Source organism: Desmodus rotundus, chromosome 9 (assembly GCF_022682495.2).
Source record: "Desmodus rotundus isolate HL8 chromosome 9, HLdesRot8A.1, whole genome shotgun sequence".
Classification (NCBI taxonomy): Eukaryota; Metazoa; Chordata; class Mammalia; order Chiroptera; family Phyllostomidae; genus Desmodus; species Desmodus rotundus.
Window position 1 is genome coordinate 89,588,808 of NC_071395.1, and position 23,961 is coordinate 89,612,768.

The 23,961-nt window shown below is 43.7% G+C and overlaps 1 protein-coding gene across 5 annotated transcripts in view; it reads left to right on the forward strand.

Annotated features, from left to right (window-relative positions):
* The window catches only part of TEX2 (testis expressed 2), a 124,429-nt gene that overhangs the window by 51,586 nt on the left and 48,882 nt on the right, over positions 1 to 23,961 (forward strand). For all 5 annotated transcript variants that reach the window (XM_053910720.2, XM_053910721.1, XM_071219328.1 and 2 more), the window contains one exon: positions 17,186 to 18,848. In XM_053910720.2, the coding sequence (XP_053766695.1) occupies positions 17,211 to 18,848 (1,638 nt within the window). In that variant the 5' untranslated portion in view covers positions 17,186 to 17,210. The remainder of the gene's footprint in view (positions 1 to 17,185; positions 18,849 to 23,961) is intronic.

The window sequence follows — 23,961 nt, forward strand, 5'->3', positions numbered from 1 at the left end:
CAAGGATAGCTGCTTTTTTCCACTGTGGTCTTGGGCATTGGTGAGGGGAGCTGCCTAGACTTGTCTGAGTTCCATCTGTCCTTGCTAGTTATGATGCCTTAGGCAACTTTCTTCACCTCTCAGTCTTAGTTTCCTCACTGGGGGAATGGAAACACTTTATGCTTGGAAGGGTTATGAGAGTAAAATGGAGAGTGTGTTGTGTATTTGGGACATAAATCTTCAGTAGAAGTGAATTTTCTTTTCATACTCTTAACTCACAATTTTGAGTTAAAATTAGTGCGTACTAAGTGAGCTGCTCATGTGCAAACACCCCTCACTGCTCATTTTAGGGAATAGTTGTTTTTCCTCCTCCATTTTGAAGGTTTGTGTTTGCAGCCTAGTTTTATTTTATCTTATTTCTGCCTCGTTTTATTTTATTTTATATTTTATTTTATTTTAATTTTTTTGCTGCCTAGTTTAAATTAGGATGCCAAACTTTGAAGGATTTTTTATGTGTAGAATAGTAGATGGAATTGAATTCTCTTGAAAGATATACTCCAGAGAGTTGAACTTATGCAGACATTTCTGAAATGGTTTTGTTATACATGTTTCTTGCACAGTATTGTTAGCAGCTCCTGATTACAAGAAAATACTTAATCATCCAACAAGTTCTCTTTCTGTTGGTTTTAGGTTATTTGTAAGGAACCATTAATCTCCCATCTGGGCGGATATGTAACAGTATCAGTTACTAAACCAGAATATTTAACGTCCTTCTGACATCCTCCCTTGGAGGTCGTCACGTGTTTGACTCAAAGACAGCTCAAACTGAACCTACGACATTCCCCCTAAATCTGTTCCTCCTGTTGTTCCCACACTTGGTAAATGACACCCCTGACCACTGTCCTTTTCGTAAGCCCGGAGTCTTAAGCCCAAAGCCTAAGGTTTCTCCTTAAGGGCACCTTCTTCCTCTTTCCAGATCCTACCCACAAAGTCCCACGTAGTTCATCTTCTATCTCAAGTCCCTCCTTTCCCTCCCACAGCCACTTCCTTGTCCGGGCTACCCCCCGTCACTCACCTGAAATGTTGTGAGAGTCCAGAGGAACCTGCTTGCTTCTGTCCTGTCCACTTTCACATTGCAGCCTGAGTACGCTTTTCAGAACGTTCATCCGATAGCTGCTTCCAGACCAAACACAGTAACCCTTCAGGTCCTCACTGCCCTTGGGATACAGACCAATTCCTCAGTGTGGCTTCTAAGGCCCAGAATGACCTGGCCCTCGCCACCGCTCCTGTTTCATGCTGTGTCTGTATACTACGTACCACATCCAGGGGGCTTCTGTGGATTCCTCCATTAGGCTATGCATCTGCCTCAGGTCCTGTGTCTCTTCTGGACTTCCTGTGTTACCACCCGTAGCCAACTTCAACTCATCCTTGAGATGTCAGCCCAGTTCCAGCCCAATTCCCACTTGTTCCAGGGTCACTTCCATGACTGCTCCTCCCTCTGGCTGTGATCTCTTGACACCCTTTATGTTCCTTCATAGCTCTTACGTTGATTATTTAATTGTCTCTCCCCACCAACCCCTCTCTAAGCTCCCTGAGGGCTACTCGAATTGTAACACAGGTTACAAATGATAAGTACTGAATACTAAATCATGACCTCAGATATCAGAGCTTAAATTGTGTGTGCTACTAGAAAGGTTTGGCTTACATTAAAATATTTCTGCAAACAGTGCATAAATTGTGAAATTAAGAGAAACTTACATCTCTTAAAAACTCCAAATGCTTGTTTTATGTACATAATAGATTGATAAAAACATGAGTTTGTTTTTAAGTAGGTGTTATTTTTTATTTTTAAATTTATTTTTCAATTATAGTTGACATACAGTATTACAGTAGTTTCAGGTGTACAACGTAGTGATTAGACATTTATGTATCTTGCAAAGTGCTCACCCCGATAAGTCTAGTGCCTGCCTGACACTAGGTGACATTTTTAAAGTTAAGTGCTGTGTGGTAGTACCTTGAGACATTTAGAAGACGAATATTTTGTCGAATAGTTTGCATAGGGAATCTGTGGTAACAACTACCTGAAACAGACAGTATAAAAGGGAACACAGACACTAATAAAGTCACCAGGTAATCAATAATGTGGGTTGAACATTTGCTACAACCCATATTATTGTTGAGGTGAGGCCTCTCAGGGAGCCTCATCTGACACAGCTTCTCTTAGTGTCTCAGTGAAGTCCCAGCTGATTATCACCAACTTCCCTGGAGATGGAAGTATGTTCCCATATGCAAAAAGGGATGTGCAGTATTTTGGCTGGGGGGTTATGATTTTAGTTCATGCAACAGAGCATTTACTTCCACATAGCAGTGAATTAGAGGGTGGGGCAGGTAGGCAGTACTGAGGACTACGAAGGGCCTGCTGGGTTTCTCTTTGTTGTGCACTGTGGTTTACTGTACTTTGAGAAAGTCTTCAAAGCGTGGAGCTTTTTAGAAGGTTGATGGTTACACCAAGCAGGCTTTGAGGGCCTGATGACAATAAAGAGACTAAGGTATTTTTAGCCCATTCTGTGAATTATTGCTTTATTCTTTAATCCTCGCCTGAGGACATGTTCACTGATCTTAGAGAAAGAGAGAGAAACATTGATTGGCTGCATCCTGTGCCCCTACCGGACCGAACCCATAACCCAGGTATGTTTCCTGACCCAGGATCGAACCCTTTTTTTTTTTTTTTAATTTTTATTGTTATTCAATTACAGTTGTATGCCTTTTCTCCCCATCCCTCCACCCCACCTCAGCTGAGCCCACCTCCCTCCCCCACCTCCACCCTCCCCCTTGATTTTGTCCATGTGTCCTTCATAGTAGTTCCTGTAATCCCCTCTTCCCACTGTCCCCACCCCAGTCCCCCCTGGCTATTGTCAGATTGTTCTTAACTTCAATGTCTGTGGTTATATTTTGTTTGCTTTTTTCTTCTATTGATTACGTTCCAGTTAAAGGTGCGATCATATGGTATTTGTCCCTCACTGCCTGGCTTATTTCACTTAGCATAATGCTCTCCAGTTCCATCCATGCTGTTGCAAAGGGTATAAGCTCCTTCTTTCTCTCTGCTGCGTAGAATTCCATTGTGTAAATATACCATAGTTTTTGGATCCACTCGTTTGCTGATGGGCACTTAGGTTGCTTCCAGTACTTGGCTATTGTAAATTGTGCTGCTATGAACATTGGGGTGCACAGGTTCTTTTGGATTGGTGTTTCAGGGTTCTTAGGGTATAATCCCAGCAGCAGAATTGCTGGGTCAAAGGACAGTTCCATTTTTAGTTTTCTGAGGAAATTCCATACTGTTTTCCACAGTGGCCTCACCAGTCTGCATTCCCACCAACAGTGCACTAGGGTTCCCTTTTCTCTGCATCCTCTCCAACATTTGTTTGTGGATTTGTTTATGTTGGCCACTCTGACTGGTGTGAGATGGTACCTCATTGTGGTTTTAATTTGCATCTCTCTAGGATCGAACTTTTTTGATGTACAGACGATGCTCCAACCAACTGAGCCACCCGGCCAGGGCAACGGCAACTTTTTAAAGCACTTTTCAGTGCTGTCCTGAGTTGTCTGTAGAGTCAGGGCTCCTCCAGATTTGATGCTCCTCTGGATAGGTAGGGTGAAGATCTCTGTCTTTCAGTGACGGGCTTGGCAGGCAGCCAGTACTCAATAAATGTTGAATGCATGCGCTCTTTCTTGGAGTCCAGGGATCTGTAGAAAGCTTCTGTTGGCTCTGGACTGATTTGTCCATGAAAGTACCTGAGTGAGGCAGTGTAGCACAGGGGTAAAAATCACGACCTTGGAGCAGGACTCCTAGATCTGCTAGTCAGTAGCTTTGTTACTTTGGTAAGTTTCCTAAACCACTTTTAGTCTTTTTCCTCATTTCCTCATTTTACTAAAATGTGGAAATAATATTAGCTACCGCGCAGGGTTGTTAGACTTACATGAGATATTTTTGGTAAAGCACCTAGAGGTCTGGTCCTGAATCCTACTGATACATCCTCGCAAGTTAGAACTGTGCCTGACTAGGATCCGTGTGGCCCTCGGTCCTCCCTTCTTCCAAGAAATAATTCCTGCTGCTTCAGTTGGCTGGGTCATGTATTGCTTAGTACCTAAATAGTGTTCTTTACCATGGAAATTCAAATGGCTGTCATAAAGTTTTTGGAGAAAACAACTTTGTATTTTCTCAAGAAAAGAATAACCATGATACATCTTTATTTAAAAGGAATAACTGCCAAACCTAGGGTCTTTAGAGAACAAGTAGTAATATTCCCTTGGTGTGGTTTATTCCGTCGTCTCCATGGGGAAGAAGCAGCACACTTTGTTACAACAGCATTTCTGTGCTGTCAGTGTCCAGTCCTTACAGTTTATGACATGCTGTCCCATTTTGTCTTTCTCCCAACCACCCGAGGGTGGGGTTTACCCTCATGACACTCATTTGACAGATCAGGAAATCCAGACCCAGCAAGGCTGCTCCTGAGCTGGGGCTTTTCCCTGGTAGCTTCAGCTGTCCCAGGCACGGCGCTTTTGGTTGTCATCTGAGTGAGATTTAATGGGATCCTAATTGCAAGTGGATGGCCAGAGAGTTTTCCTGTTTTGGTGTTTTGCTTTGGCAGAAAGTGCTCTCTGCAGATGTACGTAAGCTAGAAGAAAAAAAATCCACCAACAAACTCAGCACTAATCAATTGGAAAGGCCAGGACACTGCTGTGAGGCAGTTACTGGGCCTGCGAACAGAAAACATCAGGATCACAACTTTATAGCCTCCGTGTCTTTGAAACATCAGTGGAGCCCCCATATGGCCATCAGGTTTTATGTGCGTCCAGAATTAGTTTGGTTCCATGCTGTGTACTCGTATTTCTGGTTATGAAATGTTACTTGTGTTTATTTTCCCTGATCTGCCATGAAACAGTTTTTTCTCTTGTTCTTTTGCACATCCAAGTTTCTTTTTTATTCCACTTGCTTTTCATTTCTGCCTTCTGTCCTGCTTTGGCCTTGAGACAGCGACGAAGCAGACTTTCAGGAATGGGCAGCCATGGTGGCCCTGGCTGGGGTCAACTCTGTACCCTGGGTCTGAGTTGGTAGGGGCTCGGGCTGGCTCCAGATGAGGCCACAACAAAAACAGTGCAGGTGAGTGTATCAAAGATCCGAAGCAGAACTCAGTCTAGTCCGATTGTGTCCTGTGCCCATGGAAGCCCCTGCCTACCTCCAATTCCTCATTTAATGCATTTGAAGTTGATTGATCGACCTTGATGGAAATAGGCCTTTTGTTTTTCATGTAGGTACAGAGTAGTAGCCTCTTAACAAAGCAATTGCCTCTGAAGTGGTGCCTTCTAACTTAGGTATAGACCCGATTAACTAACTAGTTACTAGTGCCCATGAATAGTTGGTACTGCATTTCCAACTGAGTTCCTGGTGATTCTATCACTCCGTGTGTGTGTAAGTAAGTAATGTGTTTCCCAATATTCCAAGTTGATTCAATTCCATGGTAGTGGAGGGGCGGGTGGGGGAGGTGTGGGACGCACACAGGCTGTGGTTACTGGAGAAATGTTTTTCTAATAATATGTCTTCCAATTTCCCCTCCTCAATTATATAAGTCTTGAGATGGGGAGGGGCGGCTGGGTCATGTGTGTGCAGAGGGTTCCTGGGACTTTCTGGTGCACCTGGCTCCACCCAATTCTAAAATGCATCTGCCCTTTGAGGACTAGGATTAAGAGGGTGGTTAGGGCTGGTTGACCTGTTGTCTCCCCGCAGTCTGCTGTGGGGAGCTGACCCGGGATGGTGGTTCCAGTCTTGCATCTGCAAAGGAACCCATGGGAGCCTGAGGGCCATTTTCATTTCTAAAGGCTTAATAGAAACGATACATTTATCTGGGATAAGGACAGAAAAGCTACCCAAATCATCAAGATTCCTTGCTTTTGTTTGGATTGCACATCTGTATGGTATCACACTGATTCCAAATTCTGATTGGCTGTGGATGACATAATAGGAATTTCTGAGACAGGATTGGTCCAAGTATAGACATTGTTCCTGGAGCTGGTATCTGGTCTCACTCCCCAAACTAACGTGCTCACTACCTCTAGAATCAGGTTGACCTTGAACATGAGTGCCCTTGACTATCAAATAAAGCAACTGGATTGTTTCTTACTTATCATCACACTTGTAGCAGTGATTTGATTTCACAGTGTTATTATGAACCTTTTAAGGGGGATTATTGGGAAAAATTTCAGTCAGCATTGAAATGAAAAACATGTAAACAGAATTAATCAATTACTGTTAAACATCATTTATTAGAACTTTGCAAAACGTATGGCAAGCATGGGGGAGGAGTAGAAAAAAGAGGTTGGTGAATCTACAGATCCCATCTAGTGTTCTTATCTTTAAAACAATCCTTTTAGCCAGCTTTATTCTAAAAGCAAACAAAGATAACTCACAATAAAGCACCAACTATTATTACTTAGTCTCTGTAGTCTCCTAGGATCCTGTTGATTGTACATTCTTTTTACGTAATTGTGTTTGATGTATGCACAGCATCCCAAATTCTGCTTTTTCACGCGGTATTACAGTGCATAGAACTTTCCATGTTCCTACTTTGCCTCCGTGTTTGTCGTTCTTAATGGTCATGGCTGCCAGAACTAAGCCCGGAAGTCAGACGATCAGGACATTAGAAAAGGCTGGAAAGAGCTCTGTTCCATCCTTGGTAACGTGTGGCTGCTGGGCGGCTGCGGGGCAACTCTGGCGGAGGCTGACAATAATAGTTTACATATGCTAAGTGTTATTTCCGAATTTCCCCAGAACCCCTGTGAGGTAGGTCCTGTTATCTTCATTTGATTTACATATGAGGGAAAAAAGGCTTTTTGCAGCAACTTGTCCAGGGTCACCTGCTGGTAAACAGTGGAACTGGGATCTGAAGCTGTTTAATGTTCTAGTTCTTAACCCGGTTTTTCTGTGCACTATGGGGCCCATCTGATTCTCAGCTCACTTAAGAAAACTAATCACCTTTCACCTGAATCCTCTCAGCAGGTACATGTATTAGTGTATAGTAAGGTCACAGAGGCTGAATATTAAAACAAGGTAGAGTAAACACTGCAGGCAAGTAGGAGTTCCTGAGAACTCCCGTCCACAGCAGAGATTTGTTCGTCTCCCTAAGGGCAGAGCGGTGTGAATGCCCAGCCCGTATTCAGTCTTTCCCTTAGATCTATGCTTCAGTCGGCCTTGAAGTCTCTCAAACTTGAATGGGCACAACAATGACTGTGCAAGTTCACCTAAGTGGGAGGCTCATGATTCTTTTATACCAAGCATATGAAGTCACACAAAATTTGTATTTAAAGTATCCAAATATTTGAATATATCTTCACACATATATACATGTACAATCATGTTTTTAATCAATAAAAATGAAATTTCTTATAACATTGAAGAAAAAAGAGATTCTCAGGGATAATTTTGGCTATAGGTAGCTTTCTGCCCTGACCTTAGAACCTAACCTCCATTGGCGAGTGGCCCCCCAAGTTTCTGTGCGTGATTTTTAGAAGTCATCTGTGTGCTCTGCTTTGTTTTCTGGACAAAGTAGAAGTTTGCCCGTGCTCTCCCTGATGTCTTTTTCCATGGCGAGGCTTGGAAGTCACTGAGGCAGTCCCTCTGCTGCATGGAGTGGCCTGGGAGGAAGAGTTCCCTCTGACTGCCACCTGGGCTCCCGTGTGTCTGGGGACAGGCTGGTCCAGTTCCTCTGCACTTTTCCAGCGTCTTGCTTCTATCAAATGGGAGCATTTCACACATGAATTAAAGCAGACTCAGGTTGCATTGGCAATTGGAGTTCAGACTCCTGAAGTCTGGTCAGGGCAGATGGATGGGAAGTGTCAGATTTATCCCCTGGGCCCTTGGCTTCATGCTCTCTAGGATTACCGTTTTCCGGGGTGTGCACAGGGCCCTAATTCTAGGGTCCTGGTATTATCATCTCAGAGTGCGTTTTTCTTTTGAGTTATGTTTTAAATGGTACTTCTTTGTAGTTGAAAGGGCACATTTGCACTGTAATTAAGTTATAGTGTGGACTGCACAACTTTTGTGGGCCTAGGAACCTGTTTCCCATTTATTTTCCTTTGGGATAAATGGATTTTGAATTTCTTACTGATGAGCTTCTGGAACTCAACCTGTTCTTGGATGAAGATTTACTTGTGTGGTATAGACGCTGTAGGAGGTCAGCTGAGAAGCTGGAGTTGTTTAGGGGGAAAGCCTGGGTTTCAGTTCAAGCCTCACTGCCTCTATGGAGGATGCTAGGACTTGACAAGGCAGAGGAGAGAGGGGAGGCATTTTCAGTACAGGGAGCTGCATAAATGGAGGTGGGAAGGAAACAAGCTGTCACATGAAGCTGGAAGGAAACAGGTTTGCACAAGAGCCAGTGGCTCATCAGACCCAACCGGAATGTTGGGAACACATCGGATAGTAACTGAAAATAAAGTTGAGTAGATAGAGGGTCTGCATTATGTTGGTCCCTCAAAGCCAAAGAGATTAGAGGAGACACAGGAACGTGATAGGTTTTTGAGCAGAAGAGTGAAATCGTGAGTAGTGTTTAAAGAAGGCTTGTCTGGCAGCAGAATGCCATGCGGGCTGGAGACCGGAGGCAAGGGATGAGGTCAGAAAAAAGTGCTGAGGTGTGAGGTGATGAAAGAACTACTCAGTCATCTTGGGGAACTAAAGGGGTTTGGAGGATAAAGGAGAGGGGAACATCAGAGATGGCCTTTGAGGTCGGGTCCTTGTTAGATAAGAAAGAGTTAGTGTGGAGTCGGGTTGGGGTAGGCAGGAATAAGGGGACCTAGGGGTCCACTGGGTTTAGAATTAGGCCTCTTAGGACTTGGATAGGGTCTGTGTGTGGGTGGAGAGTAGAGAGGAACGGATAGAAGAATTTCTAACCGAGGGGTGGGAATAGTGATTGGTATACATAGTTGGATACAGGAGACGAGATGGCAACTCCTACCACTTTCATAGTGAGTTAGGGGCAAGGCCATCTGCTTTGAGAAAGGAGGGAAACAAAATCAGAGGCCTGGATAAGAGACAAGGCCTGGAATCACACCTGGGGGGGGGGGGGCGGGTCTGCCTAGGAAATCAATGAACTAATTCAGGAATTTCCTGGAAACAGCAAGGACATGGACCCGATCTGTATGGACCACCTCCTGGCTGTGGTCTGCAGCAACCCCCACCCACCCCTCTCCCATCCCCTCCCTAGCCAGCATGGAGGTTCCCGGCCGTGGTAGTGACTCAGGCCTGGTGGTGGGGGTGTCTCACAGGCAGCAGATAGCAATGCTAATGATTTAGACAGGGTGGTACAGATGGTTTGGTCTGAAAATACTGATGGTGGTTTGGTCCTGAAAACTAGGCCAGCTCTTTGCGTATCTTGCCACCCTCCCCACTTCAAAAATAAACCCCCCAAAACACGAAAAGCCCAATAGGAGGAGGGAGGGTCCTTTTTTGTGTGTGTGAGAGAGCATAGAGTTGTGTCTCTTAAGGTCGCTGGTGGGCTCTGCATGCTGCTGTAGAAGTGAGGGTGGTGGAAACCCGGAGGTGGTGTAGCTTGACTCCACTAAGTTGAAGCCAAGAGGCTATACTTGGAGCGATGTTTGTGTGGAGTAAGAACGAACAAAGCGTTGGGGTAGAGAGCCCACTGGAGTTCTGTCCTCATCACAGCCAGAGCAGAGGCCTCCTGGGCAGGAACTAGCTCTTGTACAGTTTGGCAGTGGGTGTGGAAGGGATGTGGGACGCTGGAGGAGGACTGACATCTGCTTTCTGTTGCCACAGCACACTCAAATGCTGGTTGTCTGCCTCTCAATCTTAGATTCTGTCGTTCAGTGGACACCTGTGACCAGGAGTGAGGAATGTTTTTACAGCTGGGCTCAGTAAGCAGTACAAGTCCGGAAGCTCTAGAAATGTTTGTTAATGTGAGATGAACTGTCTCAATATTATTAGAAAAATGTTTTTACTTAATTGCCTTCAGCACATTAATTAGTTCAAGTGCACTCTGGTTTCTGTTGCTTGACTTGAGCAGTTGCCAAGAATTCCTCTGGTGCAAAATCGAAAAGTGGGACTCTAAGTAGGTTCAGTTCCGTGGAAATTGAATCGTAGAATCATAGACGTAGAGAATTTAGAGCTTTCTGTAAAATTCCTGGAAGACAGTGGGGGAGGGTCGCCTCAGTTTGCAGTGAGAGAAGCCAAGGATCAGGGGGGTGAAGTGGATGAACTCCATCACTGACAGGTAAGGGTCTGGTCCTCAGAGCTCCTGCCCCTGCTGCCTCACGGCTTCACTTGGTATGTAGTTCACTTGATGGAGTTCAGCGACTGACTCCATCAGCGACTGAGCAGTTGCCAGAAATGGGGGAAAATACAACACATGCAAAAGAGAAAGTGTTAACTATTCATGATACATACAGTGAATGAATAAGAAAAAACCCTTGGGCAGGAAATGTGGATGACAAGTTAACAGAAGAAGAGAAACAGATGGGGAAGAACTTGACATGATTATCAAAGCATTGAGGTGCCGTTTCCCCAGGCCTCAGATGGGCACTCATTGAAGATAACGTCCAGTCTCAACAAGGGTTCGAGATGGACACTTCATACACAGTTGGTAGGAATGTAAATTGGTAAATTGGACGAATTGGAAAGACAGTTTTAAAATTGTAAATACGCACATTCTTTGACCATCAGTTGCACTTCTAGCAATACGGTCTCCAGATGGACTTGTCCGGTGCAGGAGCTGTGTATGGAAGGCTTTTCCAGGCAGCAGCATTTCTAATAGTGGGAACTGGAAAAAACTCAAATTTCTATCGATAAAGGAATAACTAGGTAGACGATGATATATCCGTACTGTGTATACAAGTGTGTGTGTGCGCCCGTTGACTTATGTGTACACCGTAGGAAGAGGTTCGAGAAATAGTAAGTGAAAGACGACCTGCAAGGCAGTGTGTATTGTATGATCCCATTGAACACTGAGAACAAGAAGAGCTTTGTGTGTTTGCGTGTATCTGTAAATACACACAAAAGGACTGGAAGGATACATTCTGAACAGTTGATTTTGGGGGGAACAGGAGAAAATTTCACTTTTTCTCTATGTACGTCTGTTTTTGAAGTTCTTTATGATTACCTTGACATTGTGGGTTTTTAAAAAAAATGAACTGAACATTTATATATGCTATTCAATCCTATAATTTTACTTCTCAAAAGATTTGCTAAGGAAATAATCAGAGACAAAGGTTATATATAGCATCGTGAAGTATTACAGCATTGTTTGTAACAGCAAAAAATTCATAGTATCCTGTGTTGAAATGGTTAGATTATGGAATAGTTGTTTTACATAGCTATTTAAGATTATGTGTGAAAGAATCTTTTTTGACTTGTGGAAATGCTTACAAGAACAGTTAACGTTCGGGGCACGCTTGCTCTGTACTAGGGACCATGCTCCGTGCTTTGCATATATCGCTGTCCTTTCATCTTCTGAACTGTCTCGCCATTCTCATTTTGCAGACCGAGAAACAGGGACTTGCTTAGGGTGAATAATTTGCCGAAGGTTAGACTCCTACTGAGTTGCTAGAACTAAAGCCAGAGACCTTATTGATGTTTCACTATTCATCTTGAATATAAGAACAGATCACATACATACATGTGATGTTATTTATTTTATAAAAATGAATCTTTTTGTGCTTTAGTTTTCTCTGGATAAGATGTGGGGGATAGGCTAGTTCACTTTTAAATTCTGAAGATAATGATTTTATTTTAAACACTGATGTGCAATTTTTACATTTAATTTTTCCAGATTATAAAAGTATTTGGAAATATCTAAAAGTAGAAAATAACAATTCCTGATAAGCCATTGTATAGAGAAAACTAGCATTAATGCGCCCCCCCCCCACCCCCTGCTTTGGCCTGGTGGGTATATGGATGTGAACATTATGGATGTACTTAGTAGTTACTGCAGAATTGATTTCAGAAAAATTTTTACTGATTATGTTCCAGCCATTAGTGTAATAGAGGATTTCTCTCAACTCATCCTTGACAACATCACACATTATACTGTAATGATAGAATTTGATGGCCAAAATTACCTCATTGATTTGTTTTCCAACTCTGTTGTTTTTAGTAAGTTGAGTTTTTTGTTTGTTTGTTTGCTCATTGGCCATTTGAACTTTTGGGTGAAATGCCTGGAAAGTATCTGTTAATGATGCCTTTCCTATATTTAACCATTAAAGACCTTTAGAAAGACTATTAGAAAGTCCTTATGTGAGGAAGTTTCGCTCTGCCAGTTGGAATGCATTTTGCTTACACGGGTGAATTAGGAGTCTGTGGTTAAAACCTGATTTCTTAACCACTTGGAATTTATTTGACTTTAAAATATAAGGAATGATTAGTCGGTGAAAGGTACATTGAGATCTCTCTGCGCTACTTTTGCAATTTCCTGAGACTTTATAATTATTTGAAAATAAAGTTTAAAAAACTCAGGGAATGGTGAAACTTTGGCCTCCTCCTGTTGCTACCTGTAACGGGGCTCGATCATTCTGCCGGTGCAGTCGATGGGAGCGGGGAGGAGGCGGCACATGACAGCAGATCCAAAGCCAAACAGTGCTTAGGAACGCTGCTTTTTCTGTTGCTGTACTGTTTTAATTTGGAAATAATTTCAAACCTTAAAATGGTTGCTAAAATAAAAACTGAATTAGGAACATCTTATACTCTTTCCCAAATTCACCTATTTGTAACATTTGACCCCCTGAGCATCACCTTTTGAAATGTATCATTTTGTGACCACAGCCACTCCCCTCTTCTCGTCCTCCTTCCGAATTTGGGGCACCACAGTCTTCTAGGTTTCAGGCTTTTACTCATCTGAACCAAATGTTTACGTGCAGACTTCAGACTTCTCAGGAACCAGAACTGTGGTTCTGGTCCCTAAGGTTTAAATGTATGTAAATAAAAACACTTAGCCTTTAAAGATTTTAAACTATAGACTGATTCATTCCCTGCCCTTTGACTCAAATATGAATTCTCCTCCTGCACCCCCAGTGCAGCCCCTCAGCTGTAGCTAAACTGGTTCGCAACCCTCTTGTTCTGATTTGACTGATTGTTTCCATCTCATGCCTTTCCCTGTGCTGTTTCACATCTGCAATACTCTTTTCTCTCTGTCTCTTCCCCCTAAGTCACCCAATGACTTTTCTGCTTAAAAAAAAAAAAAAAAAAGTAAATATTATTCCCAGACCTCTTTACTTGGTAACCCCTGTGATGTGGGCATGCCTGTCCTGAGTTTTCATGACCTTAGGGGTTTTTGACCTTAGGGGTTTTCCTAGACGGCACTATAGGATGTCCTTCTGTTGTCTGCTTGAGTCACGTCCCATGGTTGTGTGTCCCCCCCCCCCCCCCCCCCCCCCCCCCCCCGCCATGGATGGGCACTGGCATTATCTTTTGTAAACCTCCGTAGTGGCCTGTGCAGTTGTGCCGGAGGCATGGCCTGGTTTTAAGTGTGTTACTGTGAACTGAATTTGGGTCTTATTATTAGAACCATCTAGCAATCTATAAAGCAAAATTCTAATTGTGTTGATGCTTTTCAACACCTTTGTCCTTCAGGGATGTGGCCCTTGTCCCAAGTGGGCCTGCCTCACGGCAGGTAAAAGCCGGAGCAGCGGCTGAAGGGTGGGCCCGTGGTTTCCCAGTGGTGTGAACCCTGTGTGGTGTTCTGTGCCGTGCAGGCCCCTGCCGGGTTGGAAGAGGCTTTGTGGGGGCCCGCTGATGGAAAAGGAGTGCTGGTTTCTAACAGTCAGGGTCTAAGTGCCTTGGGAGGATTGCCTGTGCTGGAAGTAGAGTACTACTTTCTTTCTCTCTTTTCTTTTTTTAAATGAAACTAAGGCTAGAGCTAGTTCATTATCCACAATGTGGATATTGATTTTTGTTTACGAGGTGGAGTATTAACAGATTAGAATGGCTGCTGGCAATTCTCAGCTGCTTTATTGAATTTAAATGAATCAAGGGATAACTGTTAAGATGTACTTGATTTTTAGGCTAAATTAGACCTTCCTTACCATGGTTGGTTTTGACCGGATTCACTGTTGCTTCTGCAGCATCAAGGTGGAGTTTTGAAGTCCTCTTTTGACTTTTTATAAAACCAAATCCTATTTAAAAATGCACAGATACGAGGTGTTAAAACATCCTCCGCAATACAATGCAGCTTGCCATTGTGATGGTGAGCCAGGCTGCCTGCCCCACCTTGGGCCCTGCTGGCTGACACAGGCCTTGAGACAGTCTAGTCAGAGGTGAGCAGGGGCCCTTTAACCAGCGGGCCCGGGGGCCTCCCTGTGTGGAGGAGGACTGGGCATGTGATGGCCCTACCTGGGCAGAGAGGCCAGCTAGCTCACTGTGCCCTGGGGCCTTGCTGTGGCTGCCCAGATCTCAGGCCCTCGGGTGCACTGCTCTTTTCCCCTCTGGCCTGGACTGGGCCTGATCTTGCCTGAGGATTCCCAGGCCGTTCCACCCTTAACAGATGGGCCTTTCCGTCTTTCACCCCGTTCCCCAGAGGACCAGCTCATACTGTGCAGCCCCCAAATCAGGTGCTCTCTCTGTTGGTACCCGTGCCCACGGTCAGCTTTGCTTGTAGCCACCACTACCCGTGAGGCAGCCTCAGAGCAGCAGAGCCTGACAGATCACCCTTTATGTTATTAAGGCAATTTAAATTACGCTTATTTTTCAACCTACTGAGAATTGTCAAGTACCAAACTTTCTTTTTAAATTACCTCTATAATTTTCTTTTTAAATTACCCTTTTAAAACTAGGTGACAGTTAAATGAAAAATAAGTGTTGCACTTGGTATTTTTCTTCTTACTAAGCCTACAAGCCTCTTGGCTTAAAGATTACAGGGAAGGATTGCCCTGGACCGGAGGCTGTGTCTTCCGAGTTTGCCTTGTCTTTCTCGCTTTGCAGAGCACTGTAAAGCTGTTGGGAGTCTCCTCCTCTGGCAGTTGCCAGTTTCTGCATTTAAATTGTTTTGTCGGATGGATGGAGATCATTCCACTTTCCCGGATCCAGGAGGATAGGAGAGCCTCAGGGTCATGAATGAGCGTGGGCAATGAGCATGAGCAGAACTCTTCTAGGAAGTTTTTATGCAGATCCTTTCTCTGGAGCATCGATACTGAGAATGTGCGGTCTCAGACGTGTCCTGGGTATGACTGAACCCTCGAACTGCAGTTCTTGTCACCGTTAGATTGTTTGTAGTGATTCAGGGTCACTGTTTCCCCGCCCCATTCACCTTTTCTCTTGTCTTTACTGCCGCTTGCCGGCATTTTGAACATGAACATTTGGCAGAAGACTTAAATGCAGTTCTTCAAATGAAAGAACACAGACGAGCATAATGTTGATTGTCTATGGCAGCGATTTTTCAACCTTTTTTTAATCTCGCAGCACACATAAACTAATTACTAAAATTCTGTGACACTACAAAAAGTATATCTTTTGCCAATGTGACCAAAAAAAGAGGCATAATTTTGATTTACTCACACCAGACAGCTATTATTGTGTTGGCTGTTGTCATTTTTTTAAATCTGACAATCTTAGGGAAAAGAGGTCAGTGCCCCTGGCTAAATGGTCAGGTGTTGCATGTTTTAAAAATTCCTGCCACACACCTGTTGAAAGTTGCTGGTTTGTGGTATATTACTTGTGTAAGTGTTATGTTTGGTTGTGAACAACCACCTGTAAATATAAACACATAGGGTTTTAGGCCAGGAAAGGACCCGTGATCCCCCATTTTACAGATGAAGATTCTGAGACCCAGAGAGGTCTTGGCTTTTTCAAGGTCCCAGACAGTCAGTTGGAAAAGGAGCAAGTACCAGAAGCCCAGTTTCCTCGTCCCAAGGCTGCCCTTTCCACTCACTCCCCCATGATGCCTTTCTTGTCCCGATGGTCTCGCACTGCTCCCACCTTCCACCTGGATTTGGGGAATAGAGCCACATGGCAGGACACATCCTCCCACGCTCATCTTCATGCCTCTGACCCTTCTTTCTAATCATGCCCATTCCGCCACAACCTGCTCATCAGTTTAAAAGACAGAGCAGATGTCCTGCCTCCCCCACTGGTCTCACCCTCCTCAGAATTCTGGAAGTCCACTCCTCAAGGGTGTTTTAGCTCTTCTGATGGGGACTCTTTCCAGATCATGGTGTTAATTTCAGTCTTGTAGGGTGTATTATGGTGTCTGCTGCCCGGGAAATGGGTCTTAAGTGAATAGGGAGAGAGATAATATACTGGAAGTCACAAGGTGGGCTTGGTATCTTTTATTTTGCTGCCCACCCCTTCAGGTGTCCGTCCTCTCTCCAGTGAGCTGCTAAGCCTCAGAAGGGCAGAAAGCATAGCTTCCTTGTCTCTCACCATAGCCCTTAGCAGATTTCTCTGTTGGGGAGGGTTATAGCATTGCTTCCTCATTTTCCTGCCCCTTGATTCTCAGCTTCAGTTTAAAATAAGTCTGCTTGTTCCTGAAGCCTCAGAACATAGCCCTGCGGCTTCCTAAATTCTCTGGCCAAATGGTACTCACCATTTGAAGAATAAAGGGGCCAGTAGGCCATAGTAATTAGTTTACAGATTTCCCTTTCCATTCTTGGGTACTTTGCTACTTATTTGCAGTGGCAAGATAGTATGTGTTGGTGGGAGATACAAGCCAAATAATTCTTAGGACTGATGTGGAAATTGCATTGGAATCGATAACCCTCCTGCGTTAGCTTTTTATAGTTAGAGAACCACTGGTGGAATTTTTGTTCCAAGATTCTCAAAATCCCCAGGATGCTGCATTTTATCCTGCTGGACTTCTGAAGTAATGCTGGTAACATACATATTGTTCAGGTATTTTAAGCCATGAAATATGGCATTGCTAATACAAATGAGCTAGTTAAGAGGGAGGAGACAATTGCTCAGATGTGAAGTAAGACATTGTATGGCACCTTTAAACACTGGTCTGTAGTTTGCTCATACAAGAGAATGCCTAACTGGAATGTATCTGGTGCAGGCTGAGCCATCAAACCCGCTCAGGTGGAAAGTGGTGGCCATCTGCCAAGTAAAAGCATAATCACCGTTCAGAAGTGAACTTCGTCTGTGCTCCTGCCTGCCCATGACAGTGTCTCCTATGGAGAAACCACTTTCTGATTTCTGGTTTTCTTGCTGTTTTCACAGAGCCTAAGCCCTTGTGAAGCCGGCGATGACAAGTCTGAATGGTCGCCATGCCGAAAAAACCATTGACATGCCAAAACCATCAACCCCCAGAGTGCACGTGCAGAGGTCCGTGTCCCGAGACACTATCGCCATCCACTTCTCGGCATCCGGGGAGGAGGAGGAGGAAGAGGAGGAGGAGTTCAGGGGGTATCTTGAGGAGGGGCTGGACGACCAAAGCATTGTAACGGGGCTTGAAGCCAAGGAAGACCTCTATCTTGAACCTCGGGGTGGCCATGACCCCTCTGGCTCTGCCGCCCAGCTCGTCCTGGCAGATGGACTGTCCGGGTCCCCTGCCGTTTTGCCCATTTCAGAGAACACTGTAAAGCTGTTGGAGGCCCCTCCTCCGGCAGCACAAGTATTAAGTACAGTGCCATTGGCTCTGTCCCCAGGGTCATCTTCATCAGGGCCCTTAGCTAGCTCTCCTAGTGTGTCATCCCTTTCTGAGCAGAAAACCAGCTCTTCCTCCCCATTGTCCTCTCCTTCCAAGTCTCCTGTCCTCTCATCCAGTGCCTCATCCTCCACCCTTTCCAGCGCGAAACCCTTCATGAGCCTTGTGAAGTCCCTGTCGACTGAGGTGGAGCCAAAAGAACCCCCACACCCCGCAAGGCACAGGCACTTGATGAAGACATTAGTCAAGTCTCTGTCCACAGACACCTCCAGGCAGGAGTCCGACGCTGTGTCCTATAAACCACCTGATTCCAAGCTGAATTTACACCTGTTCAAGCAGTTTACCCAGCCACGGAACACAGGTGGAGATTCCAAAACTGCACCTTCTTCCCCACTGACTTCTCCCTCTGATACACGCTCCTTTTTTAAAGTGCCCGAAATGGAGGCAAAAATCGAAGACACTAAGCGACGCCTTTCAGAAGTCATATATGAGCCTTTTCAGCTCCTTAGCAAAATTATAGGGGAAGAAAGTGGCAGCCATAGGCCCAAAGCCTTATCTTCAAGTGCTTCAGAACTCTCCAATCTGTCCAGCTTGAACGGTCACTTGGAAAGCAATCACAACTACAGCATCAAGGAAGAGGAGTGTGATTCTGAGGGGGATGGTGAGGCAAGCGATCCCAGCATCCCCAGAAGTGACCACCCAAAGTCCACTGGTGAGCCCCCAAAAGAGGCGGAACTGAAGAGTTCCCAGGTGAGCAGTCTGAAGGATTTAGGCCTGAAGACAAGTTCTCTAGTCCTTGAGAAATGTTCTTTGTCTGCCTTAGTGAGCAAAGAAGATGAAGAGTTTTGTGAACTGTACACAGAGGAGTTTGATTTGGAAATGGAGGGCGAGGGTAAAGTTGATAAGCTCCAAGATACGCCTCTCAAGCCAGAGGAGCTGCAGGAAGATGGCCCCACTCTTGACAGTGATGAGGAGGTGGACTTGGCCATGCAGCACGCGGAGTTACCCGTGAAGACGTTGGGCTTCTTTATACTGTGTGTCTATGCGTACCTCATCCTCCCCCTCCCTCATTACGTGAATGGACTCCTTCTGGGAATCGGCCTGGGATTCATGACTGCAGTTTGCATGATTTGGTTTTTTATACCACCAAGTGCTCATAAATATCACAGACTACATAAAAATCAACAACACTGGCACACAAGATCTCTGGATATCAAAGAACCAGAAATACTGAAGGTGAGCAAACCTCTCCTCCGCAGCTGGCTGTACATTGGTGGCTCATGAATGGCCTTGTTTTACACTCAACTTCATTTTTGTAGTCTGTTGAGTTCATGGTCACAGGTTTTTGCATAAGCAGTGTTTTTAAGACTTTGGGATCTCTTCATTCTCCAGGCACCCAAGAGACTGATCAAGCAAACCTCATTCTAGTTCAAGTTTTGCTGCTTCACCAAATAGTTTTTCAAGGATCTCCATGGCCCTAGAAAGTAGCATTTACATCCAGTTCCTAATAGGTCAGCCTCTCCCTAAACTTTCCAGGGATTTGCTCCTTCCTGAGGATCTTGTATAGCTGACTCTGTTAGGATCAAATATTCCTGAGTTCCTGGAGAAGGGTTCAATACTCCCGAATGCAAGAGGGGGAAAGAGGAAGAAAAGGCCAATTAATGTCAGCGGTTGGCTGCTGCGGGCTGTCCTCTTTCCTCTGTGCACAGTGGGACATGGGCTGGGGAAAGAGACATCACGTTTCAGTGCGTGTCAGATCTCGGAGTCAGAGCCTGCTGAGGGGTACCACTAGGGCTCAGGAAGGAAATATTAGAACTTCTATTTATATTTATTTTGGCATATTTAAAAATTTCTGGCTATTGTGCATGTTTAGTAATGTAGATGATAGAAAAGTACAGTTATAGCTCATATAATATTTAAGTCATAGGCACATATACAAATTTTATACATACAGTTTTTAAAATTTGTGGTAAAGTACACATGAAATTTATCATCTTAACCATTTTCAAGTGTGCAGTTCACTGTATTGAACACACTCACAGAGCTGTGCAACCATCCTGTGCACTGTCCCTCCCCATAACCCTTTTTATCCTGTAAAAGGGAAACTTCATGCCCATGAAACAGTAACTCCTTGTTCTTTCCTCCCCTGAGCCCCTAGCAGTCAGTTCTACCTGCTGTTTTGGGGGTTTTTTTGTTTTTATTTTTTGACTAGTCTGAGTGTCTCATAGAAGTGGAATCATACAGTCTTTGTCTTTTTGTGACTGGCTTATTTCACTTAGCCTAGTGTCCTCAAGGTACATCCATATTTTGGCATATTGCAGAATTTTATTTGTTTAAGGCCGAGTAATACTGTATTGTGTATATATAGTACATTTTTACTTATCCATTCATCTGTAAATGGACACTTCAGTTGCTTCCACATTTTAGCTCTGGTGAGTAATGCTGCCATGAACGTGGGTGTACAAATACCTCTTCGAGACCTTGCTTCTAATTTTTTGGATATATATCCAGGTGGGATTGCAGGATCATATGGTAATTCTATTTTTTGTTTTTTGAGGAACTGCCATACTGTTTTAATAATAGCTACACCATTTAGATTCCCACCAACAGTGCATAAGGGTTCCAGTTTCTCCACCTGCACATCCTTGCCAATACTTGTTTTGTTTTTTGATAGAGCCTGGTTGATTTCTTGGTCAGTAGGTTTTCCACCACTTGATTTAAATAAGAATGCTAAAAAAAAAAAAATGACACCATATCTCTTTATTGCAAAACAAACAAAACAAGGGGAAGAACCCTCAGGGTCTAAAAGACTTTGTTTTGTTTTTTAATTTCATAAATATTTTACCTTATTCCAAATAAATACATGGTCAATGTTTAAAAAACACAGGAAAGCCAAAGAGAAAATTTGTTTTTTGTCATGCTGGCGGGAGGGAATTACAGTTAAGGATTTGGTGTATATCCTACTTTAGTTTTTATTAAATCTCTGCATGTACGAGTATATACATCACACATGCGCATGCTGGTGCGCTCTTTTTGTTTTGATTTAATGGGATCGTATATTTTGCAGTCTGACCTTTTTCTTTCTTTTACATGGCAATGTGTTATGACACTGTTCCTTTTTAAAGAGAAGCCGGTGCTCAGTCTTGAGGGTGTGACACACTTAAGCTTAGTATTAATGCTTGAAGTGAAGCAAAAGTGATTCATTATGCATGGTTGCTAAGCTTTTTCGATAGTGTGGTGCTGTGACTACCTAAATTACATGCCCTCTAAGTTGCTGATAACTTGAGCAAAGAAAAATGGTACTTATCTTTAACTCCAGTGCCTAATGACTGTGACTGTGACATTCATTATAAACTGGTTTGGGCATTTACCATATTTTTCGGACTATAAGATGCACTTCCTCTCCCACCGCCCCCCCCCCAAATTTGGGAGGAAAATGGGGGTGCGTCTTATAGTCCGAATGTAGTTTACCTGGCTCACTTGGGCGGTTATTTATGTTATTAAATATTTTACCACATTTTTTGCTTCAAAAAAATTTTTTTCCTATTTTCTACCTCTAAAACCTAGGTGCATCTTATAGTCTGAAAAATACGGTAATTGTTCCAAGAAGATTTTAAAATCATCACTGTTGACTCTAATCACTGGTACATGTCCAGAGTTTGCTGACTGCAGAGGATGCCAATGGAACAGGATTTTAATGTTATGGCACGTTCTGGTTGCTTTGATCCCATCACGGAAATAGTAAAGGCAGCACTTTGATGCTGAGCACCTACAGTGGGCTGAGTGCGTGATCTCATTTAATCCCTGCCACAACCCTTTTCAGTTATAGTATGTAGAACCGAAAACGGTTTCATGAGGAAACGGAGGCACAGAGAGGTTAAGGTACTTGCCCAAAGTCACACAGCTGGCTAATGGTGGAGCCATGCAGGACTTTTTTTTTTTTTAAGGAAGGTGTTTTTCTCTCAGTGCTTGGATAAATGTATCTGAATTTCCCCTGTGGAGAACAAATACTTCAATGTCATGGACTGACACTTATAATCCAAGCAAATTGCCTTAGGCTGTTTTATGAGTATTCTTCCTGATTGATGTTTGAACAATTCTGATTGATGATTTTGGTAATTGTTTTTCATTCTTAACTTGTTTAGAATGGCTTCATTACTTTGGTTCACAGGCCAGCGCTCCATCCACTGAGGTATACCAGCCGAGGGCACACTAGAATGGCTTCATTACTAATGAGGGAAAGTACATTTTCACTTGAGATCTTTTGTTTGGTGTTCAGGGCTGTTTTAGAAACCTGGCTAACTACATTCCTTATGTTTAAAAGGGGCACTCCTACAGATTAGAACGGTGGGCTGTGTGTTGCAAGCCAGAGATTTCAAATGCAAATGTTCTTTGGTCTTAATTTTACTGAGTAGGAGATCATACTCTTAGGAACCATTTTAAACAGATGACACTCAAAAGCATTTAGCGGTGTCAACATTCAATTTGGGGCCAAAGGTTGCGATAAGAAAAGTATAGTGAAGTCTAACTTTGAGCAGATCTGTGGACGTGTTTCTAGTGTTAACCCAAAGAGCTATTTTTTGAAAATAGCTTGATTTGGGAGGTTACTCAGCTGTTTTGAATTATTTTCTGTGCATCAGATTCTATGCATTTGGTGTTTATAGGGGACATAATGGTGTAGTTTTTGAGGGCAAGTTTGGAAACTTTGTAAGGCCTTAAGAAAAACTAAATTTTAATTTTTTTAGAAACCGCACTGAGAAAGGATGCTATAAAAGCAGCCTGTAATAAAGACCGCTAGTGCAGAGGCCCAGCCTCTAGGCGCTGATCCTGCAAACTTCGCGCCCTAACAGACTGTCTGAGAGCCCCCTGAACCTTTCAGGTTAGGGAGCTTGGTGCCTGAGGACTAATTCAGACCACGTGTTTTCAAACCTCAGAGCCATCTAAATTCTCATTGATGGATCAGGCAGTCCTTGCAGCCTGGACTGAGAGTCTGCTTCCTTTATTGGCTCCTGAAACAATTCAAGGAACATTGCAGTATTCCTCGATGTGACTTTACATGATGAAGAAAGGGAAGAGAAAAGTAAAGCTTTTCTGTACTTTATCTGATCCGGGTGATTTTATTGTTCCATCCAAACTGCAGACATTTGTTTTTTAAAATGACACTGCAACTAGTGAAGAGCATGGGGGTGGGGGTTGTGGGGAGGTGAGCTGAAAAGACCGATTTGCAGCCAAGCAGTAGCTGTGCTCAGGGACTAGTGTGTGGTTGGCTAGGCTCATGGTACTCCACCATCTCGAGCTCTGAATCCTACTGATCAGCAGCTGTACTGTCTGGAACAGAAATAGTCAAAGCTTCCGTGAGGCCAAAGAGCTGTTACAGAGTCCACTGAAGAACTCTTAGAAACTTCTTTAAAGCCTACTTGTTTGGGAATTCATAGCTGATGCAAAGTGGCAAATAGGAAAAAGGTTGCCACAGGCATTCAACACAAAGTGACATGAATGTGTGAAAGTCAGGGGGAGTCCAAGGGCATCACTGTGAGCAGCACCCCCTGGGTGGCAATCTTCTGGGGGGCTTTATTTTGAGCGATTAGTTAGACACTCTGGGCTGGGGACCCTGGGGAAGAGTGTGAATTTGGGCATGGGGAGGATGGGGCATTTAGAGTCAGCATCTTGCACTCGAGGTGTGTGTTTTTGCCGAGCATTCTTAGGCAAGTTGGATGTTCCTTCTCTGAGAATGTACTTGCCACCTGACCGGGAGTAGTCTAATTCAGTGCCATTCCTGCACACTAATGTTTCCACCTGCCTGTAATGAGAAGCTTCCAGAAGGTCCTATAGATGTTTGGATTTATGTTTGGGTGTATGACTCATGCAGTTTTGAATTGTATCCATGAGTAACTTCTTTATCGCAGACTTACAAACCACCTGCAGAACACAGCAGTGGGGTGTCAGTTTCCAGATCGGTGATCTCTCTCTATTTAAAGATACGGCCCAGCAGGTTGACTAAAATTACATTTACTCCATTGTACGACCAATAGAAACAAATTTTGGAGAACCTTTTTTCCTTAGGTCATTTCACATTTAGTTATCTAATAGAGAGATAGTTTTAAAACATGTAAATTTAATCTCGGTTTCATGCAATTCTTTTTTAAAAACTGAGAGTGAGCATATCTTAAGGAGAAAACAGCCTCATTACATACAGCCAAAAGCAACTTGGGTTGATTTTGGTTTGTCTCTTACAACCCTCAGTCCAATGCGTACAAGAAATAAAAAAGCATTTCTTTCTATATCATACCTAACTGAAAATGCCCCACCCCTGTAATGGGTCGCTTGAGTTTTTATGTTTGGCTTTTAT